This window comes from Wasmannia auropunctata, unplaced genomic scaffold, assembly GCF_000956235.1.
Source record: "Wasmannia auropunctata unplaced genomic scaffold, wasmannia.A_1.0 LD336083.1, whole genome shotgun sequence".
NCBI classification, from domain to species: Eukaryota; Metazoa; Arthropoda; class Insecta; order Hymenoptera; family Formicidae; genus Wasmannia; species Wasmannia auropunctata.
Genome location: NW_012026807.1, coordinates 1,373,802 through 1,393,597, shown reverse-complemented (window position 1 = coordinate 1,393,597; position 19,796 = coordinate 1,373,802). Strand labels below are relative to the sequence as shown.

The 19,796-nt window shown below is 39.2% G+C and overlaps 4 protein-coding genes across 7 annotated transcripts; 2 read left to right on the top strand and 2 right to left on the bottom strand.

The window, feature by feature from the left end:
- The first annotated feature begins 510 nt into the window (after nucleotides 1-510).
- On the top strand, nucleotides 511-5,408 carry LOC105448625 (protein lifeguard 1-like). 4 transcript variants are annotated; one of them, XM_011687303.1, is made up of 6 exons: nucleotides 511-785; nucleotides 2,718-2,784; nucleotides 3,367-3,480; nucleotides 3,565-3,754; nucleotides 3,845-4,115; nucleotides 4,244-5,408. In XM_011687303.1, the coding sequence occupies exons 2-6, from the start codon at nucleotides 2,736-2,738 to the stop codon at nucleotides 4,601-4,603; spliced, it is 984 nt and encodes a 327-aa protein (XP_011685605.1). In that variant the 5' UTR covers nucleotides 511-785; nucleotides 2,718-2,735; the 3' UTR covers nucleotides 4,604-5,408. The 4 variants fall into 4 exon arrangements, with proteins under 4 accessions (XP_011685605.1, XP_011685608.1, XP_011685606.1 ...); XM_011687304.1 differs by lacking the exon at nucleotides 511-785 and adding an exon at nucleotides 1,052-1,674; XM_011687305.1 differs by lacking the exon at nucleotides 511-785 and adding an exon at nucleotides 1,700-1,893.
- A 417-nt stretch (nucleotides 5,409-5,825) lies between these two features.
- On the bottom strand, nucleotides 5,826-8,673 carry LOC105448623 (ras-related protein Rab-10). Its single transcript, XM_011687302.1, has 5 exons — nucleotides 7,986-8,673; nucleotides 7,237-7,297; nucleotides 7,035-7,173; nucleotides 6,846-6,935; nucleotides 5,826-6,729 (listed from the first exon to the last, which is right to left on the bottom strand). The coding sequence occupies exons 1-5, from the start codon at nucleotides 8,110-8,112 to the stop codon at nucleotides 6,544-6,546; spliced, it is 603 nt and encodes a 200-aa protein (XP_011685604.1). The 5' UTR covers nucleotides 8,113-8,673; the 3' UTR covers nucleotides 5,826-6,543.
- A 2,722-nt stretch (nucleotides 8,674-11,395) lies between these two features.
- Nucleotides 11,396-15,384, top strand: LOC105448620 (uridine-cytidine kinase-like 1). The gene is made up of 10 exons (XM_011687298.1): nucleotides 11,396-11,749; nucleotides 11,873-12,000; nucleotides 13,008-13,178; nucleotides 13,301-13,407; nucleotides 13,542-13,712; nucleotides 13,808-13,879; nucleotides 13,964-14,215; nucleotides 14,298-14,507; nucleotides 14,707-14,892; nucleotides 14,973-15,384. The coding sequence occupies exons 1-10, from the start codon at nucleotides 11,694-11,696 to the stop codon at nucleotides 15,282-15,284; spliced, it is 1,665 nt and encodes a 554-aa protein (XP_011685600.1). The 5' UTR covers nucleotides 11,396-11,693; the 3' UTR covers nucleotides 15,285-15,384.
- Nucleotides 15,356-19,726, bottom strand: LOC105448621. Its single transcript, XM_011687299.1, has 12 exons — nucleotides 18,974-19,726; nucleotides 18,599-18,676; nucleotides 18,429-18,523; nucleotides 18,255-18,332; nucleotides 18,012-18,158; nucleotides 17,636-17,711; nucleotides 17,363-17,550; nucleotides 17,052-17,196; nucleotides 16,692-16,907; nucleotides 16,313-16,431; nucleotides 15,989-16,124; nucleotides 15,356-15,839 (listed from the first exon to the last, which is right to left on the bottom strand). Exons 1-12 carry the CDS (start codon nucleotides 19,277-19,279, stop codon nucleotides 15,522-15,524), a joined length of 1,902 nt encoding a protein of 633 aa, XP_011685601.1. The 5' UTR covers nucleotides 19,280-19,726; the 3' UTR covers nucleotides 15,356-15,521.
- Between the last annotated feature and the right edge of the window lie 70 nt (nucleotides 19,727-19,796).

Sequence of the window (19,796 nt, the reverse complement as noted above, 5' to 3'; positions counted from 1 at the left end):
TGACCACGATTGGTGTTATACTGTCTCTAGACTAAAGATAGTAACATCGTGGTTCGCATTTGCAACATATTAGTTATCTATAAAGTATATATTATTTATATTAAATATATACATAATAGAAACCTATAAAAAGTGTCGATGTGTCCACGACTGTATGTACATACATACGATCATAATATATGTTTCTTAAGGTATTAGCGCTGATCAAATTAGAACATGTAACATCGGCGTGCCGAGAGAGATAGGCACACGTGTATGGTTTCTTTCTCGTCATTGGTCATCGTATATGTATACAATTTTATCGTGATTCAGGGGTTTTATCCGTTTTATTATTTTTCTCGTTCGGCATGGATCGACGATGTTTCGCAGTTCGCCGACGAGGAAAAAAAAAAACAGACCAGACCGGAAACGATCGGCCGGGGACTTTCGTGCAACGTGGGCGAAGATGCACGCAACACGCAAGCGCCCGGCACTCCCCCAGGCTCGGACGCGGAACGTCGTCGGCCCGCTGCAGAGTGCAGGTCGCTCGGATATAGTCGGATTCGGCGGCGCACAGTTCAGTCGAAACGTGTAACCCCCTCGGGTCGGTTTATCGGCGGGCGAAGCCACGGCGCGTGAACGCTCGTCAACGCGCGACTGCGTCGTCGGATTTTCTCGGCCGGAATAATAAAGGTAGTGTCTCGGTGTCCGTGCTATACGCATTTACGTGTGCGCCGCTACACGTCCACAGCTGCTGATCGGGGGCCACGGACGAGCGACGGGTGGGCCCGTGGCGTTGAAACGAGGTAAATAACACACATCCGCATCGCGGGCATTCGGGTGACGGCCGATTATCGATTGCGACTATTTCCAGAAAGGACGACGGGATGACGCATCGTCGAACTGACGATGTATTTACCTCGCGCGCGCGGCGACCCTCGGATCGCGTTCCTTCCGGGGCCTCGATCTTCTCTCGCGAGTTCCGCGCGCGTGCCGTAGCTTAATTCGCGACGTCGCGTGCGATCGCCGCGGACTCGAGGAGGAAACACACAACCGGGCGCTATAATCATCGGATAGATTACCGCGGCTTGATTATACGCGCGACCTTCGGCCGTCGCGAAAAATCGATCTAGAGTCTAGACGGCGTAGCGCCGCTACGTCGATTCGAAACGTTCGAATCTTAAGACTGACATTCTCTTATTTTTTTTTATTATTATTTTTTAAATAACACTCGGTATAGTCGTCGCGTCCATTTCATCGCGTATCGGTGTCCTGTCGCGACGAATATGACGCTATATATACGCACACGCGCGCGAACTCGCTCCTCACTCGGTTGTACACAGCGCTGCGTGCAGAAATTTCGCCCGAGGTGCATCTGGAATAATCTAGATATATCATTTTATCCTCGTTTAACATTCGAATAACAAGGATAAAATGTGTACCGTGTGACTTCCTGAACGCAGCCCAGATTTTAAGTCCGTGTTTCGCGTGTGTGCGTGCGTGCGCGCGCGCACACGTACGCGTAGATTTTTTTCCGAGAAAACTGACACATATAGATAATTGCCAAACGGCAAACACGATAAACTCGATTATCGCGACAAGACATCTCGTGTGCTATCTAGGAACAGCGTTTAGTTCTAAGTTTTATCGGCGTAGAGAGAGGAGAGGAATACGCCCTGCGCGAGTACCTATTCGGTAATTTAAACAATTCATTTCGCTTCGCGACTAATATTGCGTGTTTCGTGACTAATTTTCGTAGTCTCGAAATCTCTGCTTGCGTCATTGTCGTAAACATCAAGCTGCTGCTTGCTGCAAAGTGCAACATTCGAAGTGATAAAAATACTAGCTTATCAAATGTCTAATATGCAGTGTACATGAATCCTTTTCTTCTTATAGGCGGACAGTTTGATACAAGTGTGTTAATATTCATGCATATTAACTAACCTGTACGTGATAATTTGATGTGTTTTCGCCTTCATTTACTAATATTACTACCAATCGTCGCAATTAGATAGATAACATGCTTAAAATTAATTGGCGAATATTCTTTGTTCAATTGATGATTGTTCATTGATTGCCAAATCTTTCGGTCTAACGAGCAATTAGTCGAATTCACATCATGTTCTTTATCTCTCTTCTTGATAAGAAAGATAAAATTATTCATTACTGGAAGATAATATATAAATACAGCTGCAAGATAATCTAGATTTTTTTATTACAGTTATATATGAGTCAGAGGTCCTATATTTACAATTAGTAGGACAAGTACATATTTTCTTTAGGTGTTTGTCCATGTGACTCCTTAAGCGAAAGTGTGGAACATTAACTTCTTTAATTCTGTGTAGCTTAACATTGTGCTTCTATATTTTTTATTCTTTATTGAGCACTTTTTGTGCAGCAAAAAAAAATAATAAAAAAATACGATATATAATTAAGAAATTGATAGATGTTAGATATTAGGTATGCAAATTATAATAAAAATCAGAAATGAGTGCGTAAGATTTTCTACTGAAACTGTCATGTGTTTATATTTATTATTGTTTTTATTATACTAATTTATTTGTCTTTTTTTTTTAATGAATTACAATTTAATAATAAAATACATGTTGACGCGTAAAACAAGTAAAGAATTTTATTTTTATAATTTTATATACATTTTTAAGGCCGTGGATGCAAATTTGTTTATTGGAGTTCCATTGATGAAGGAGGCCTAGTTGTAATAATAGGTTCTTTTTCAGCTAAAACAAAACCAAAAGATGACAACTTGGCAAGCACCTGGTGCGGGGTTCTATCCAGGGCAACAAGGTTCTGATCTTTTTCCTTCTGTTTTTTAATATATATTTTTATTACTATATTTCATTATTTTAACTGTGTTATATTCGGGATCCATGCCAAAGACCGTTCAGTCAGCAGTTAGTATAATCGATCACTTGCTTGGAAAGGATATATCATCCCACACATTAGAAAGCACACTGTTAATATAATGATTATTTCTGGTCGACAATATATTTCAGAATAAAGAAAAATTATTAGATAAATCCTGCAGTAACATACGCTAAAGTACTGATTGTTATCACTATGATTCTGCAGTTCTACATTCTACAGTTCATATATACTCATGCAATACATTGCAGCAGATTTATGTCAAATATAATTAGTGTCTTCAAGAAGCACACTAATCAACCAACTGCAAATACACATACACATACGCAACACAGTATTACTCATGGAAACTTGATCAAAAGTATAAAACATGCACTATGTATATTAAATGTAGTGGCTGCTGTTACTGCACAGAGTTCTTGAAGTTGTTACTGCTTATCGAGGTTACGTGCCCGTTGCACCGTAACGTCGGTTATTTATATCTCTAAATTTTTGACTGTGCAGGTCCATACCCGTATCCTCAACAGAATCCTGGGTACCCGCCACCACAGGAAGGCTATCCATATCCTCCACAAGCTCCAGGGTATCCACCGCCTTACTCCGGTGGAATTCCTCCAGGTAGAAATCAAGAATGTTATTCAAAATGCCTTCAATTATCGCGGTTATTTGTTCTGCTATTGATTATTACTTTTTTTTTTATAGGTCCAGGATTTATACCTCCACCAGGTGTTCCACCGTACGGTGAAGCACCACCGCCAGTTAATCCAGAATTCGGCGGAGGACATCCACAGGGTCCAGGCATGTACGGGTCCGGGTACGCGGAAGATCCCATGCACGATGAGGTCAAGGGATTTGAGTTCAGTGACAAAACTATCAGGAATGGCTTCATTAGGTAAAGATAGTCAGACCCTTAAAGATTAATGCTCACTTTGAAGTATGCGATGAACGTATACGTAACTATGTATTGTTTTTTTTTTTATAGGAAAGTGTATAGTATCTTGATGTGTCAGTTGGTCATCACACTTGGGATGATCACTCTGTTCCTTTATCATGAACCGTCACAGCAATGGATTAAGAATCACACAGAAATGTTTTGGGTTGCCTTCGCTGTAACTATCGTTCTGATCATATGCATGTCCTGCTGTACCAATGTGAGACGTAAAGCTCCGATGAACTTCGTCTTCTTGTTCTTATTTACATTCGCGGAGGCTTTCTTGCTGTCCATGGCTGCATCAGCGTACGACTCCAAGGAAGTAAGCTCGTCCCGTAATGGCTTTAATTTCGAATGTTATATAAACATGCGAAGAACTACGTTATTATTAAGTTTTATAGCATGTAACGAACGTATCTGAACATATCTACATAGAGATGCTTTTTGCAGGTCATGCTGGCCGTCGGAATTACAGCCGCGGTTTGCCTAGGACTGACGATATTCGCATTTCAGACAAAAATCGATTTCACCGGATTGCACAGCGTCTTGTTCGTCGCTGTGCTCATTTTACTTATTTTCGGTATAATCGCAATGATCTGGCACGGAAAGATTATGACTTTAGTTTATGCCGCGCTCGGTGCGCTAATATTCTCTCTATATCTGATCTACGATACGCAAATGATGATAGGCGGAAAACATAAATACTCGATCTCACCGGAGGAGTACATCTTTGCCGCGTTGAGTCTGTATCTGGATGTCATCAACATCTTCCTGTACATTTTAACCATTATCGGCGCTTCGCGAGACTAATTGATGTCAATTATATGATATTTTAACTTATGTTACAATTACAAAAAGGATACACAGTCAGTTTTTACTTACCGCCGTCCTGCTCTGGCTCTCCATAGTTATTGTCCTGAGAGCGCATTGTAGGCGAATAAACAATGAAGTTATGAAGAGGCATGATATTGGCATGATATTTAATTTCTACGAAGATAGCTTTTACAAATTTTCAAAGATTAATACTACACGAACAGCACGCTTGTATTCTCGAAGCCTTTTGTCTAGTTCCATAAGGCATAATACAACAAAGTATTTCCCATAATTTTGGGGAGAAAACCAAATATAAATTCTTGTAACTGCTAATGTGTAGAATAGTATATCATTATTACTATTATTACTATCATAAAAAAAACTCAATGTTATTTTTTTGTCTGTATCATTTTGACTTTGTCACCAGAATTGTTTATTCTAAAAAGCTATAGTCAAGTTTACATACTTTATTTTTTTTTTTTACTTCTTTAAGAGACTTAGATTTTTTCAATGTGATCAATGAATGTATACATCTAATTAAAAGTATGTAAAATCAATTATTAATATATAATTGTTACGATAAATATATATATGTCATAGTGTGATAAAAAACCAGCATTAGTATGATATTTATAGTATGATTATCTCTGGACTTGACTATAATTCCAGGCAACCTTAAGAGACGCTTGTACCTTGTTGCCTGTATATACATACATATACATATATAGAAAGTTGAAATTGTGTTTATTCTTTGTTCAAATTTGAATAATAAAACATAATAAAACGCTTTACTTCTCTGGTATTTATGATCTTTTCTTCAATTCCAGTCAACATTGTAATGGTATGTTGATGTTCTTATTTGATAAACATGTTAAAATTCTTGTTCATGATAAGACAATTTCCGTGTGACGTTACGTAACGTGACAATTCTTCTTACGACATCGTGAACACTCGAGAGAAATAATTATATCATTTTATCTAGTGACAGCATCTCTAAAAAAATTTGAAATCTAATTTGAATTATATATATATATAGCACATGTTATCACTTCTAAAGCTTGCATTAAAAATCTACATATAATTGTTACTGATTCTGTTTATCTGCAGTGTTGCATCTACAAATATGCAGACTCATTCTCCAGGATGTATGTATACATGTGTGTTTGCGCGCGCACGGCGCGTGTGTATGTGTGTGCGTAAGAAATAAAAACGACAAATATTCGAAATTGCGAATATTTATATTTGTAGTAAATCGGCCGTACACAAAAAACGGTAGAAGCTTTTGGTTTTAAGTTCTCCCTAACTTAATTAACGTACAAATAAGCATGTGTGGTGCGATTATTTCACGTAGGAAAGCGTCCAATGTCCAAAAAGATTATCAAGATTAGAAGCCGACACACTCATACTCACACCACTCAATATGGTAACAAATTGCAGCCTCGTAACAAACAATACGTCCTAATTGTTTTTGTTCGTGCAACGATACGATGTTTTACATGACACATGAAGGTTCCATCAGTGAAATCTATGTCTTTAATTTCTCTTACCATCCGTATAAATTATGAGATTTTGTTTATATACCACACGTACAGTCGTAGATACACAATTACATATGCATAAAACTGCGCGCGCGTTATTTGCCATAAACTTATTAACATTTATATATAGGTGTGGAGTTAAAGAACCTAATTTTTTTAATATTGAATCGATCACGTAATTTTTCGTTAGCAATATCTTCGTTTCGATTGCAGCATAGAAAAATGTTTTCCTTTTCGTCAGAGCAAAAGTGAGATTGGATTATATCAGGCAGTGTCCGTGAAGTGTTTATGTTATTATGCTTTAAATTACGCTCTAAATCTATATCGAGGGATCTATCCCAGGTGGCACGAGCTGATATATCGTTCGTTATGCGCCGTTAAAATAAATAATATATAAAATTAGCAGCACCGATTCGAACTTCTCTCTACCCTTCGATCGACTGTCACTCTGTCAGGCGCATCTTGAGGTTCCTTTCCGTGAGTTTTGTCCAGTATTGCTTCTGCTAGCTCGCTAAATGCACGGTCGATATTGATGTTCGCTTTCGCGGATGTCTCCATAAATCTAATGCCATGTTCTCTCGCTATCTATAAACAAGAAACAAATTCTGATTAAAAACACCACTGTTTTCGTGAAGAAAAAAAAAGGTTTTATCACACATTGCTCGTAATATACTAAAAAATGATATCTATGGAATATTTACCGCCTCTCCCTTCTCCGTACTGACAACGCGTTTCTCCTCCATATCACTCTTATTTCCTAATATCATTTTCTCCACGTCTTCATTTGCATGCTGCAACAAGTAATTATGGTTATTATTATTAGTGCTTGGGTTTTAAGAACTCTATAAATGAATTTGTAAATTTTTGTGAATGGCGTAAACTAAACTTACTTCGTCGATATTCCTCAACCACTTCACAATATTTTCAAATGTCTTTTCGTTAGTAATATCATAAACAAGCATAATCCCCATAGCCCCTCTGTAATACGATGTTGTAATAGTGTGAAATCTCTCTTGCCCGGCTGTGTCCCTGTACGCAGATAAAGAACACATAAGTACATCGAAAATTTTTAACGTAGACGTAACAACTCACCATATCTGTAGTTTGATTTTCTTTCCTCTTAATTCCACTGTCTTGATTTTAAAATCGATACCTATGGGGGAAAAAAAACATATTTTTATGTTCCATTTAACATAAAGGATAAAATATTGTCGAATTTCGAGAAACTCTAGGTATATACGTATTTCACAGCCAATTATTATCACTATAGTAATGAAAATTAATTAAGAAAAATATGTACTTTAAACATATTAATAATGAAAAGTATACTTTATATTTTTTATTTTCAAGTTATCATTTATATATGCACAGAGAACAACTTGAACATTATGTAGTTATAAAATCACTTCTATCTCTTTCTTAAACTCATGCAATATGTGCTCGCGCGTGGCTGTATGACTCTGCTAAAATCTCGCGAAAGCAAAGTACAATTACTTTTTTTTCTCTCTCGAAGAAAAACATGCTGGTATATAATTACACCCTGCTCGCCACCGTGCGTATATGCGTGTGCACGCACACACCCTCGTGCACGCACGTGTGTGCCTCTCACGTATGCGGAAACGAGAGCGGCGATCGGCTCGATCGGATTTTAACGGAACGAGACGGCCGTGATAAATTCAACGTGAATGAAGCGCCACGCTTCTAACCTAATCGCCGGGACGAGAACGCGAGTCTTCGTCGTCATCGTCGTCGACGGAACGAAGGAGTCTCCGCGGATTTGCCTCTACCGGTCTTCTCGCGATCGCGTTTCCCACCTCCCTCTTTCTCCCTTTTTCTCTCACCTATCGTAGAGATGAACGTGGTGGAGAAGGCATCGTCCGAGAAGCGGAACAGTATGCAGGTCTTGCCGACGCCGGAGTCGCCGATGAGCAGCAGCTTGAACAGCAGATCGTACGTCTTCTTCGCCATTTCGCCGCCGAGGCTCTCCCGCGTCGCTGAGCGGAGTAGGCGCCGAGCTGGTGGAGGTAAACAGAGTAAAACGAGCACCGCGGGGCCTGCGGCGGAGTTGCGGCGTCGGCTCGCGGTGGTCGGCTGGTTGTCGCGATCAGCAGCGACGATGCTCCGCACATCGAATACGTTACGCACCGGTTATAGCCGCTCAAGGTCGAACGAGGGCGCGTCCCCCGACGAGCGAGCTGGCTGCGACGTACGTATATACGTGTGTAGACGTATCGTGCCGTATCATACGGGCGAACCGGTCGCGGAGAGGCGGCGGACTATTAAAAGACGGCGGCGCGACGTCACGCGACGCGACGGCGGAGTCGACACGACGCAGAAGCCATCGGGGGTAAAACGCGGGGTGACTTTCGACACGCTCTCTCTTTCTCTCTCTCTCTCTCTCTTTCTCTTTCTCCCTACGTGGCTATGGCGTGGTTGGCTACTTTGCTTGGTCGACCGACAACACAAAACGCAAGATCGTGCAGCGATCCAGTGTTACCGGCTGAATGAGTGCACTGCACAGTGCACGATTCACCGCGGCATCGCGCGGCGCGACGTCGGCGGCGAGCCGCGGCGACGGCGATCCGAACTGCAGCGGTATCCTTCCGACGGAATTCCTGCTTGGCCCGTTATCGCGAAGGGTCACTTATCTTCGCTGATCGTGCGTGTCGCAGATAAACAGGAAGGGGTGGGGTTTTTTTTCCCGTTATGGAATTTTACCTTGGTTTCGTCGTATTCTCGTGTGGATGTTGAATGTCACATCTTTTTGGAATAGGCTACATTTTGCAATGTTCGATAACGTAAATATATATATAGGTATAGTCACACGTTGAGTTACCGTGTGGATAAAAAAAAAATAATTTTTCTCGATCATTACGCAATTTATTCAGGATATCTCTGGCTTAAATATTTCATTCCGTGAAGCATATTTATGTCTATGATAAATCATATTTTTATTGGATTTATTTAAATATACTTGAGTACTTAAATTATTTGTATTTCAAGTATTATCAGAAACGTTTTTTTTTTAGACATTGCGTAAGCACTATGATAGTAATATCAGAAATAACCGAGATCCAGGAAATACTGAAATAATGATGATATCTCGTTTTTTCCAGTGGAGATTGAATTAATTTATGGCACATAAATTTGTATTTCTTGTATACGTTATACGTGTCTATATCGGCACGATACGATAAGAATCTCTAATTCTTAAATTTCCAATACATATCAAATTGCTTTTTACTACATTAAATAAATAATTATGCTGCAATTGTAACACGGAATCGTTAACGCTTGAATATATGAATTTATATACTGCACATATCGAATAATTCCATTAATTTTCGTTATGCCTTGATATGTACAACTTACATTAATAAGAGATTTACATAGACATATTATTATATAAAATACACGCATTTAATTAATTAATTTCATAATTTTATTTCATACAAAAAGAATATTAAAAACTCCGATTTCTTGTGCCTCCTTCTTTTATTTATATAATTTCAATGCAAGAAGGATTTCGTTAAAACATTCCTTCTTGTATTCTCATTAACGCCACAGCGTATATATAACAGACATAAATCCGTATATAATGTTACGGATATCGGCATAACGTAGATATGACGTTCGGTTATTTGATTCCCACGTTTCTTATCAGTTTCGCACACCAAACCGTCACGCGCGTCTCGCGCGTTCAGATGGCAAAGGCTGGCGCATATTTTTCTTGCAATATATGCAGCTACAATATTCGAAGCGTGCCTCGCGCGTTGGCCTCGCTGCTCTTTCGCAAACATATGTTACGCACACATGCCGAAGTAGCTAAATTGGCCCGCGTAGGCGGGAGCTTCCCTCGTTCTCCCCGTAACGCCGCTGCTTCTCATCCATGATGTATTTATTACAATCGCATGTCTACGGTATATACGCGTGCTTAAATACCGGAGATAAGGAGAGGCAAAGGAAAATTTTGTAGGAAAAAAAAGTACGAAAAGATGCAGCTATATATATTATGTCCAATTTCCTATGTTTTAGGAAGAAAAATAATCAGTACTTATAGATATCGAATCGACGTCTGTAGATATTGAATCGACATCTTATCAATCATTTTTCCCTTGGGTAAATTAGCTTAGAACTAGAAATTCTTACAATTTTTTTAGAACTTTTTCTTTTTTTTCTAAAACTCTAGAAAAAGATAGAAAGTAAATTAAACTGATATTAAAGTTAATCCGCATGTTGATTTAAGTGGACATAAATGAACTAACATAACTCATAGTGATTAATTGGATAGTCCTCTAAATAAATTAAGAAAGAGATTCAAGGAAAAATACTTTTCGGTATTTTTATATAATATTCTTTGAGTTAAGAATATTATATAAAAATACCGAAAAGTATTTTGAATATACCGAAAAGATTTTGAATTCTAAAAAAAAGATCTCGTAAATTTAGAATGTGTTAAGAATATTATAAAAATACTATAAAAGAATATTATAAAAAATCAATCCTACAATTACGCAATCTTATATAATATCATATACTTTATATTTATGTATTGTTAATAGCTATTGTTGTAAGTATGTGATATTATATAAGATTGCGTAATTGTAGGATTGATTTTTTATAATATTCTTTTATAGTATTTTTATAATATTCTTAACACATTCTAAATTTCCGAGATCTTTTTTTTAGAATTCAAAATCTAGATCTGATTTGCAACAATAGCTTAACAATATGTATATAAATATAAAGTATAATATGTGATATTATATAAGATTGCGTAATTGTAGGATTGATTTTGTGGAGTTGAACAGCTATGCGCCAAGCGCATATATGAATCAGAACATATGCTCCGATATGCTCCACCGTGAGGACCGTATTCGCATGCGCGCGATTTTTTGGTAACCACACTGCGCGTGACTGATGTTCCCAAAAATATCCACGCACGCGCAGATCTCAGCAACGCGCTCGGTTCTCTTCAGTCACGTACATACATATTTCACTTCGATAAATGGCTGCCGTTATGCCCCGTGATAAAGAAATAGGATTAAAGATAATAATACAAAAATTTCTATTTTACGTGATAAATCGCTTTCATAATTCGAAGGAATGGCATCTCAGCAATACGTTGAAATAAAAAAAGTAGTATTAATTCCGAAATAACTTTAACAATAATATGAGTAACAGAAGACGTAAAAATATGTGTGTGGGTTTCTAAGGCGCGTCCGGTGTTGTTTTTCGGCACGATACTGCCCGGGCAGTCACGGGGTCGTTCGTACGCACGCGCGCGCAAGCGGCGCGGCGGCGAGGAGGTGATCGAAGGGAATGGTGGGGTCTTTCCCACGGTTTGGGAACACTGACCGCGCGGCCCGCGTGTGCGACACTGCCGTGCGTCACCGCGTGCAGTGTATACGTATGTCCGGCGCGCAGCGTGACCTGCGTGGCGCTCACGTACGACGCAGTTGATTGCAGTTGATCGTCTGCAACACCGTGCACGTTGTCGGCCAGCCGCCAGCGGAGTACTGCACGAGGTCAGCGAAGTCGACGGAACCATGGCAGCTAAGATGCAGCCCCCGTTCGAGCCACCGAGCTCGGCGAGTTCCGAGAGGTACACGGCTCGAGGAGTGTCCCTTCTCTCTCTCTTTTACTCTATTTCGCAGAGCAGATTTTCTCCCGTCCGTCGAAAAATCGATGAATATTTTATCGTTAAATTCCTTTTTTTTTTCTCCAGCGACGACGGCGACGTGTGCCTGGACGATCGCAGCGAGATCTTTCTCGCCGACGAGTTGTGCGAGGATGCCGAGCACTACAGGCACTCCGACGTCGGCACGCCACAATCCCCGAGGCCACCGTCCACAGGTAAATAAACCCATTTATAGTCGACTTTCTCGTGGGGACTCCGGCCTGATATGAGAAACGAAGAGATTGCATACCTAAAAATCTTGAAGAGCAACTTCGTACTATAACAGGCAGATAAACCCTTTGTTACTATAAACAGGTAAATAAACCCATTTACTGTTGACTTTCCCGACTTTCTCGTAAGATCTCAGGCCTGATATAAAAAACAAAGAGATTGTATGCCTGAAAATCTCGAAGAACAACTTTGTACTATATGCACTAGAATGGCTAGACATTCTAATCTAACATGTGGTAGCAGTTTATTTTATTCATTGACGGAACCTGTTACTAGAACCTGTTAGTTGAAATCTGTTAATAGAAAAAGATAGAATTATCTTATAGCTACCTGATGACAATAAATTTCATATGTATACATGCGAATATGTAATATTTATTTGTATGGGAGTGATAATGGAATGATTTATAAGTGACGGTTTGGGTCAGTTTTATTCATTGATAATGAATCACTGTAAATAGATTATATCAGGAATAAATATCTTATCGGTGAATGAAGTAATTGTAATGAGATAAAATATGAGTTTATGAATAGAATATTTTATTTCCTTCAGCAAACATATAAAAGCTAGGAAGGGGAATAATATAAGTTTATGATTAATAAGTAATATACATAAATGCTGTATAGTTAATGTCATATTTGTCAAGTCCCACCCAGACGCGTTGTTTACAGAATCAATACTTCCATGATGTTGTACCTGTAAGAGAAGATCCAAACAGTCCATCGTCTTAAGTTCTTTAATGAGCTCCTAGAGGACAGTCAATACAAAATATATAGAAGGTTCTCCTTACCTTTAATCCTATTCCTATTCCTTTGATTAATTAAATCCTTTTATTACCAATCATAAAAATAAATTTAAAAAAAAATATATATATATATAAAGAATTATGTTGAGTGCCTAAGGCTATTATATGGAAATAGCAAAGGAAATTTTATTATATAATTATAACAGGTTCACAAAAGTCACCACGATCACGCAGGCAGCGCACTACCAGCATGTCACAGTCAAGTAAGAAGACGTCTGCAGAATCTATTCTCAGGAGCAAAACGCGAACGATCTATACAGCTGGTAGACCTCCTTGGTACAATTCAGCTGGTCAACAAGTAGAACCTTTTGTAATTGGTTAGTAGTATCTGCTGTTAATTTAATTACAATCGTTTTCAATTTACATCTTGTTAGATGCTTTAAATTTTCTATATGAAATAAATATAAATTTTTATTACTAATAAATATATTTGTGATAGGTATTTGTGGGGGAAGCGCCTCTGGGAAAACGACAGTGGCAACTAAAATCATTGAATCTCTAGACGTACCGTGGGTGACCCTTCTTAGTATGGATTCTTTTTATAAAGTACGTTAAATGCGCGTTATTCTAATCAATAATGTTTTAAAAATATCCTCTCGTACAGCTTAACACAAATTTGTCATTAGCATGATAGAAAATAATTCAGTAATGCTAAACATTATTAAATATTTATTTTACAGGTATTAAACGAGAAGCAGCACGAGATGGCTGCACACAACGAATATAACTTCGATCATCCTGACGCGTTTGATTTCGAGCTTCTCAAGACCACGTTGCAGCGTTTAAAGGAAGGACGCATGGTAGAAGTTCCTATTTATAATTTTGTAACGCATCGTAGAGAAAGTAGAACGGTGAGTTGACTGGTGGTTGCAGTTTTTACTTTTTAATGTGCAAGAAATTAAAGCGATAACGGTTTATACAATTTTTTTTCCTTCTTCGTTTGAAGAAAACCATGTATGGCGCCAACGTCATTATCTTCGAGGGAATACTTACTTTTTACAATGTCGACGTCTTGAAGGTAAATCACTAGAAAGATAAATTAATTTAAAAATTGAAAAAGATATCGAAAGAGACTAACCAAATAGATAAACGTTTCATCAAGCTGTGCGATATGAAAGTTTTCGTCGACACCGATGCGGACGTCAGGCTGGCCAGGCGTTTACGAAGGGATATCTCGCAAAGAGGCAGAGACCTGGAGGGTGTGTTAAAACAATACAGTAAACATGTGCAGCCGGCTTTTTATTACTACATAGCGCCCCTTATGGTCCATGCGGACATCATCGTGCCACGCGGAGGAGAGAACGAAGTGGCAATAGAGCTAATTGTACAACATGTTCATACGCAACTTCAATTGGTAAATTGCCAGCTTTTATTGTACACTTTAATGTAAAAATTATTATCGGTGCTCACGCTAACGATCTCTGTGCCGTTTTCAGAGAGGTTTCAAATTGAGAGAAAAGCTGGCGCACTCTTACATCGGTCAACCATTGCCTTCGTCTTTGTACTTACTCCCGGACACACCGCAAATAAAAGGTCTTCACACGTTCATACGAAATAAGGAGACCTATAGGGACGAATTTATTTTTTATTCTAAACGCTTGATTCGGCTAGTCATCGAATATGCGTTGTCGCTGCTGCCTTTTGAGGTAAATACAAATGTATCGTATGAATGTTCATTACTATTTACGAATGTTTATTTAGTCCATTTTATCATAGCCCTAAATGGGCCAAAACTTTTAAATTGATTTTATTATAATTGCAATTTTTATGAGTAAGAGTAGGGTAAGTTGTAGTTGCACCTTGCCTAAATTCTGGCACGTTGTAATATACCATTCTTACATGTAGGACGTAACTGTCGAAACACCGCAAGGAGTGTTGTACGGCGGCAAGCGAGGCGCAACGGACAAAATATGCGGCGTGTCGATATTGCGCGCCGGCGAGACTATGGAGCAGGCTGTTCGAGACGTGTGCAAAGATATACGCATAGGAAAAATTCTTATCCAGACCAATCAGCAGACCGGCGAGCCTGAAGTAAGCACTCGAAATTTTTTTCTCTTCACAAGTGTACTCTTAGTCGCAGAGCGATAATTCAATTAATTTCTTGTATCTAGCTGTATTATCTTCGATTACCAAAGGACATCAAAGACTATAGAGTAATACTGATGGACGCCACCGTTGCGACCGGTGCTGCTGCCATTATGGCGATCAGGGTGCTTCTGGATCATGACGTTGCGGAGGAAAATGTACTGTTGGCGTCGTTGCTGATGGCCGAATCGGGCGTGCATTCGATCGCCTACGCCTTTCCGCGAGTGAAGATCGTTACCTCCGCGCTGGATCCCGAAATAAACGAGAAGTTCTACGTACTGCCCGGTATCGGTAATTTCGGCGACAGGTACTTCGGCACTGAGCCATCTGACGATTAAGGTAATTTATAGATCTTTGTTTTAAAGTTCTTATATTCGCTACGTTGTGTAAATTGTGATACAAATGCAAATGTCAATAATCTATCGTATTTAGCAAAAATTGTACTTCAACATTTCTACATGCGCCTCGTCCTTATTACAGTTTCATTTCACTTGTGACATTTAAATTAAAACTTGCTATCGCATTGCTATTTTCGTACATGCGATGTTGGCTTTTCTTTAAATGTCAACTTATGCTCAAAGAGGCGTTGTGCCAACGCCACCGGTCTCCGCGATATCGGCGGCAGTGCCACGTAATTGTCTATAGCCACGTGCACTAGCTCGATGCGAGCGTCTCCACGAATCCAGGTTGTTGCCAGTGGGGTTGCTTGGCTGGCTCAGAAGATACGTTATTAAGCGGTCCAATGCGATCAAGTCTTCGCTTGTATTGCCAGAATTCGCTAAGCCTTTGTGCGACTGTAGATCCCCACTTATTATTTCCTCGACGTTTCCACTGTTCTTTATGTTGCCTCTACCCGCAGTTCCGCGACCGTGAAGACCAAACCGAGAGCCAATCTATAATATATTTTTTTTTAACCATTAAAAGAAACTATTAAAGAAAAATATTAAAGAATACAGTAATAATTTAAATATTACGATTAATAATATATAAGTTATTATGAATATTATAAAATATTTAAATTGATGTGATATTAAGGTAATACCTCTTCCGGTCCGTGTTGCCCATAACTAAGCCTTTGTACTTTTCTGAAAGTTTCATCATCCATCGCTTCCCTGACCGCTTCGTTTAGCTTGCGTTCCAATGCTCGTTGCTTAGTTTTGCTCAATCCATCGTAGAAACTAATTCAAATAAACAGAAATCAATTCTAATTCAAATTCATTTTAATTAATGGGTTATCATATTTTTAATAGGGTTATCACATTTTTTTAAATTAATTATATTTTTACGTTATTATGATTCATATAGATGGAGTAAGATAAAGTGCATCGTCAGTTTTGATATTTATTCACTGTTATTTTTTTCTTACCTTGAACTCAAGGAACTGTTATCTCTAGAGATATTCTTATCGCGAACCAGTCGGATGTCGTGCTCCCAAAACCGGCGCAGTTCCGGCGTAGACGTATACGGTGCGGCCACTTCTTTAATCTGCGGTTGCGAGCGAATGATTACGGGCGAAAATAAAACTAACGTATAACGCGATAAGGGCGGATTATACGTATTATTTATCAAAATTGGCGCATTCGTCGTAATCGCGATGTAATTTGCCTCGATGGCGAAGTTGCAATTAACAATGCCACGTATATGTTGTGTGTCGGTGACGTAATAATACGGGATGCAAATTACAGCCGCAATTTGCAATTGTTCTCGGCCATTAACGAGCTATGTCGCGTGCTAACTTTAATTACCTTCAGGACTATTATCGCCGTAATAAAGATGCACATTACATTGATAAACGTCAGGCACGCACTGATAATGCCGTTGCAGAAGAATTCTACGGGCAAGTAATCGCTGTAGATGTACGTGTAGGTGCTATTAAAGTTTGTATAAGATTCCCCTTTGATATGGGGCATTTTTATTGGCCGATATATGAGCCATATGCATCCTAGAGCCCAAAATAAGCCCTGCGAAAAATAATGAATCTACAGTTTTGATCCAATTAATATAATTAATTATTGAAACAAAGAGAAAAAAAAATATCTTTACGCATATCTAATTATCATAAAGGGTTATACTTTTATACGATATCTGCACTATTGTTTTCTTACGCAATTTACAACTGGCGGTAATAATGAAGCTGATATAGCGACGCCAATTAACGGTCCATTGCTGCCTTGCAGCAAAGCGACCGCGACACCTGTGCCAGATGGAAGGGCCCAAAGAACACCCATCCAGAGAGATCTGTAGTTGCCTCTACGGAAAGAAATTATGTCATTTGAGATATCAAGTCAAGAAATTAAGTCATTGAGAATTAAGTCATTTTGAGATAAAATTTATAACTATATATGATTGAAAGCAGTAATTGCAATCTATATTGCGTTAACAGTAGCATGTCTGACATTCTAAATCTCATATTCACCTGCCCTTCATTTCGTCGGTTGGCCAGTCATTGTAACCCCAAGGCATTTCGGTTGTACCGAGGATGAGGCCGAATATGAAGCCGAAGAGTATCGATAAGAAGATACCGAGCATCAAGCTCTTGAAGCCGACCAGTTGCAGGTCTCTGTCGGCTATGATCGTCCCGAAAGTCAGAGACATCACAGGTCCCTTTGATCAACGACACGATCAGAAGTGTGAGATGACGCGCGAACATTGTTTGACGACTAGCAAAGTTGCATTTAAAGGGTTTTACCATGAGGGGAGAAACTAGCATGGCTGCAACAACATTAGTTGCACTGTTCTCGACGAGACCGAGTGCAGCGAGACAGCTGTAAGATCATAGTTTTCACAATGTTGATTGTTATTAATACAACTTATTTACTGCGGCGAAACATAGTAAAGTCTATGTTCTACGTTCAATATTCTACATTTTCTTTACGGTCACACCCGATATCGTGGTTTAGCATTAATGAAATGTGACGATGAAATAAAAACCACGAAATATGAATAAGAATTTTTTTGATAATTTTTAGAGGACTATTCTCGTCACGGACGAACTTACCGGAAGTCTGTCTTAATTATTTTTTAATCTAGAGATAAAGTTAATAGGGAGTAGCTTCGCTTCTTACTCCGCGGTTAATACCAGACACACGTAATCGAAACTAAGATCGCCGCCACTGCGAACGCCATCGACCACCTGTTTCACCGTCAATTTCGATCTGATAGATCCTACGAAATCCTCCCAAGCGTTTTTACGATCCTCCGATTCTTTCCGTCTGAATGGCAGAAAATTCATGTCAGATGATATCTCGGATAACGTATATATATCGGCTTTTATGCTAATCTCATTTGCGAAAGTCAATTAGGGAAACCTGCGGGCAACGTCGTCCTTGACAGCCAGCGGTCCTGCATCGTTCACACCGCTGTACGTACATTGCGTCGGGATTACGCTAAAAATAAAAAATCAATGGCCAAAGTCATGACTCCGAACGCATTGAAACGCTTCGTGCGACTTTTTTAGCGTAGCGTAAAATTATTTTTCGCACCTCACTATCGAGTTCATTTTAACGCCGATACCCATCTCGGTGAGGCAGTGTATGCAATTTTCGCAGGGATCGCCGGCGGGCACCGGAAATATCACCTTCCACCAGAAAGTTTCGTTTACGTTCATCGCTTGAAAATATATATAGATAAAAATCCGCAACTCTTACTATACCTCATAATACATATCCTCCTTGTCTTTGCACCACACGACGTGCTCTACTCTTAGCTTTTTGAGAAGCTCTTCTAACACCTACAAAAGTTAAGCAAATTATGATTTAATACGTATATAAATGTGTATCGATCTAAAATCAAATTGGAGAAATATTCGTGAAAAGGAACCTCATTTTTTGAAAACAAATTTTTAAAAAACTTAAAGAAAAAATTAAAGTTGAAGAAAAACATGAACATATATTATTTTTACAACATGTATATTGTATGTCTTGCAAGCACATAATTTTAATAATTAATTATCTTTCACGTCTCTTCGTACTATAGTCTATGTCTTATCTTATGTCTGCATCTTTAAATGTCTTTTATTATACCTTACCGTTTCCATCGACACAAAAACCGGTGTTTTCGATCGCGCGGGAAATCCGTGAACACGTTTCCTAGAATCAATGCCGACATCGACGCCGACGTCGTCATCGTCATCGTCACCGTGACCTTCATCGTCGAGCGTGAGCAATTGCGCGCGGGTTTTCGCTTCCTTTATACGAAGATCCACCTTCGGCGTCGCGAGCCTGTTCTTGCTCCTCTCAATTCTCTTCGAGCGCTTCAGCGGCACGCCGAACACAAGTTCGTGCTCGTAGCTCAAAGTGGGAATGCAGACCAGGAATACGACACCCCCGGGCATGTTTGTTCCGCGATTCGACAACTTTATTGCACGAAAATCACTCGCGCGATCTACCTCGTGCGATCGCCAAGGCTATTCTGCCTCGGTTTCGCCGAGCGATCCTCAGATCGAAGGTGCAATTCATTCATCAGCTAACGATAATCACTTTATTGTCTGGCTCATAATTGTTCTGCGAGTAAAGATGATTTCACGACGACTGCTTTCAGACGGTCGTGACATTAGGAATCTTCGAGATCCGGCTGGAAATATTCTTGCTTGGAAATAATATTAAATAATTCAAGGAATCGTATGTAATTACAGAGACATTTAGAATTTTTGTAATTCTTATAATTTTTCTTTACAAGAAGGAAGATGTTAAAGCGAAGAAAAACGAGAAAGTTGATAACAATTTGGAAACATCCTTCCTCCAGTCGATTCTTCGGCAGTCAAGTGTCATTGTTGGTGAGAATGTAGAGCTATATTTAAGGAATTGGCAGATAAAAGAGGTAAGAGGCTACGCGTGAAATAAAAATGTCAA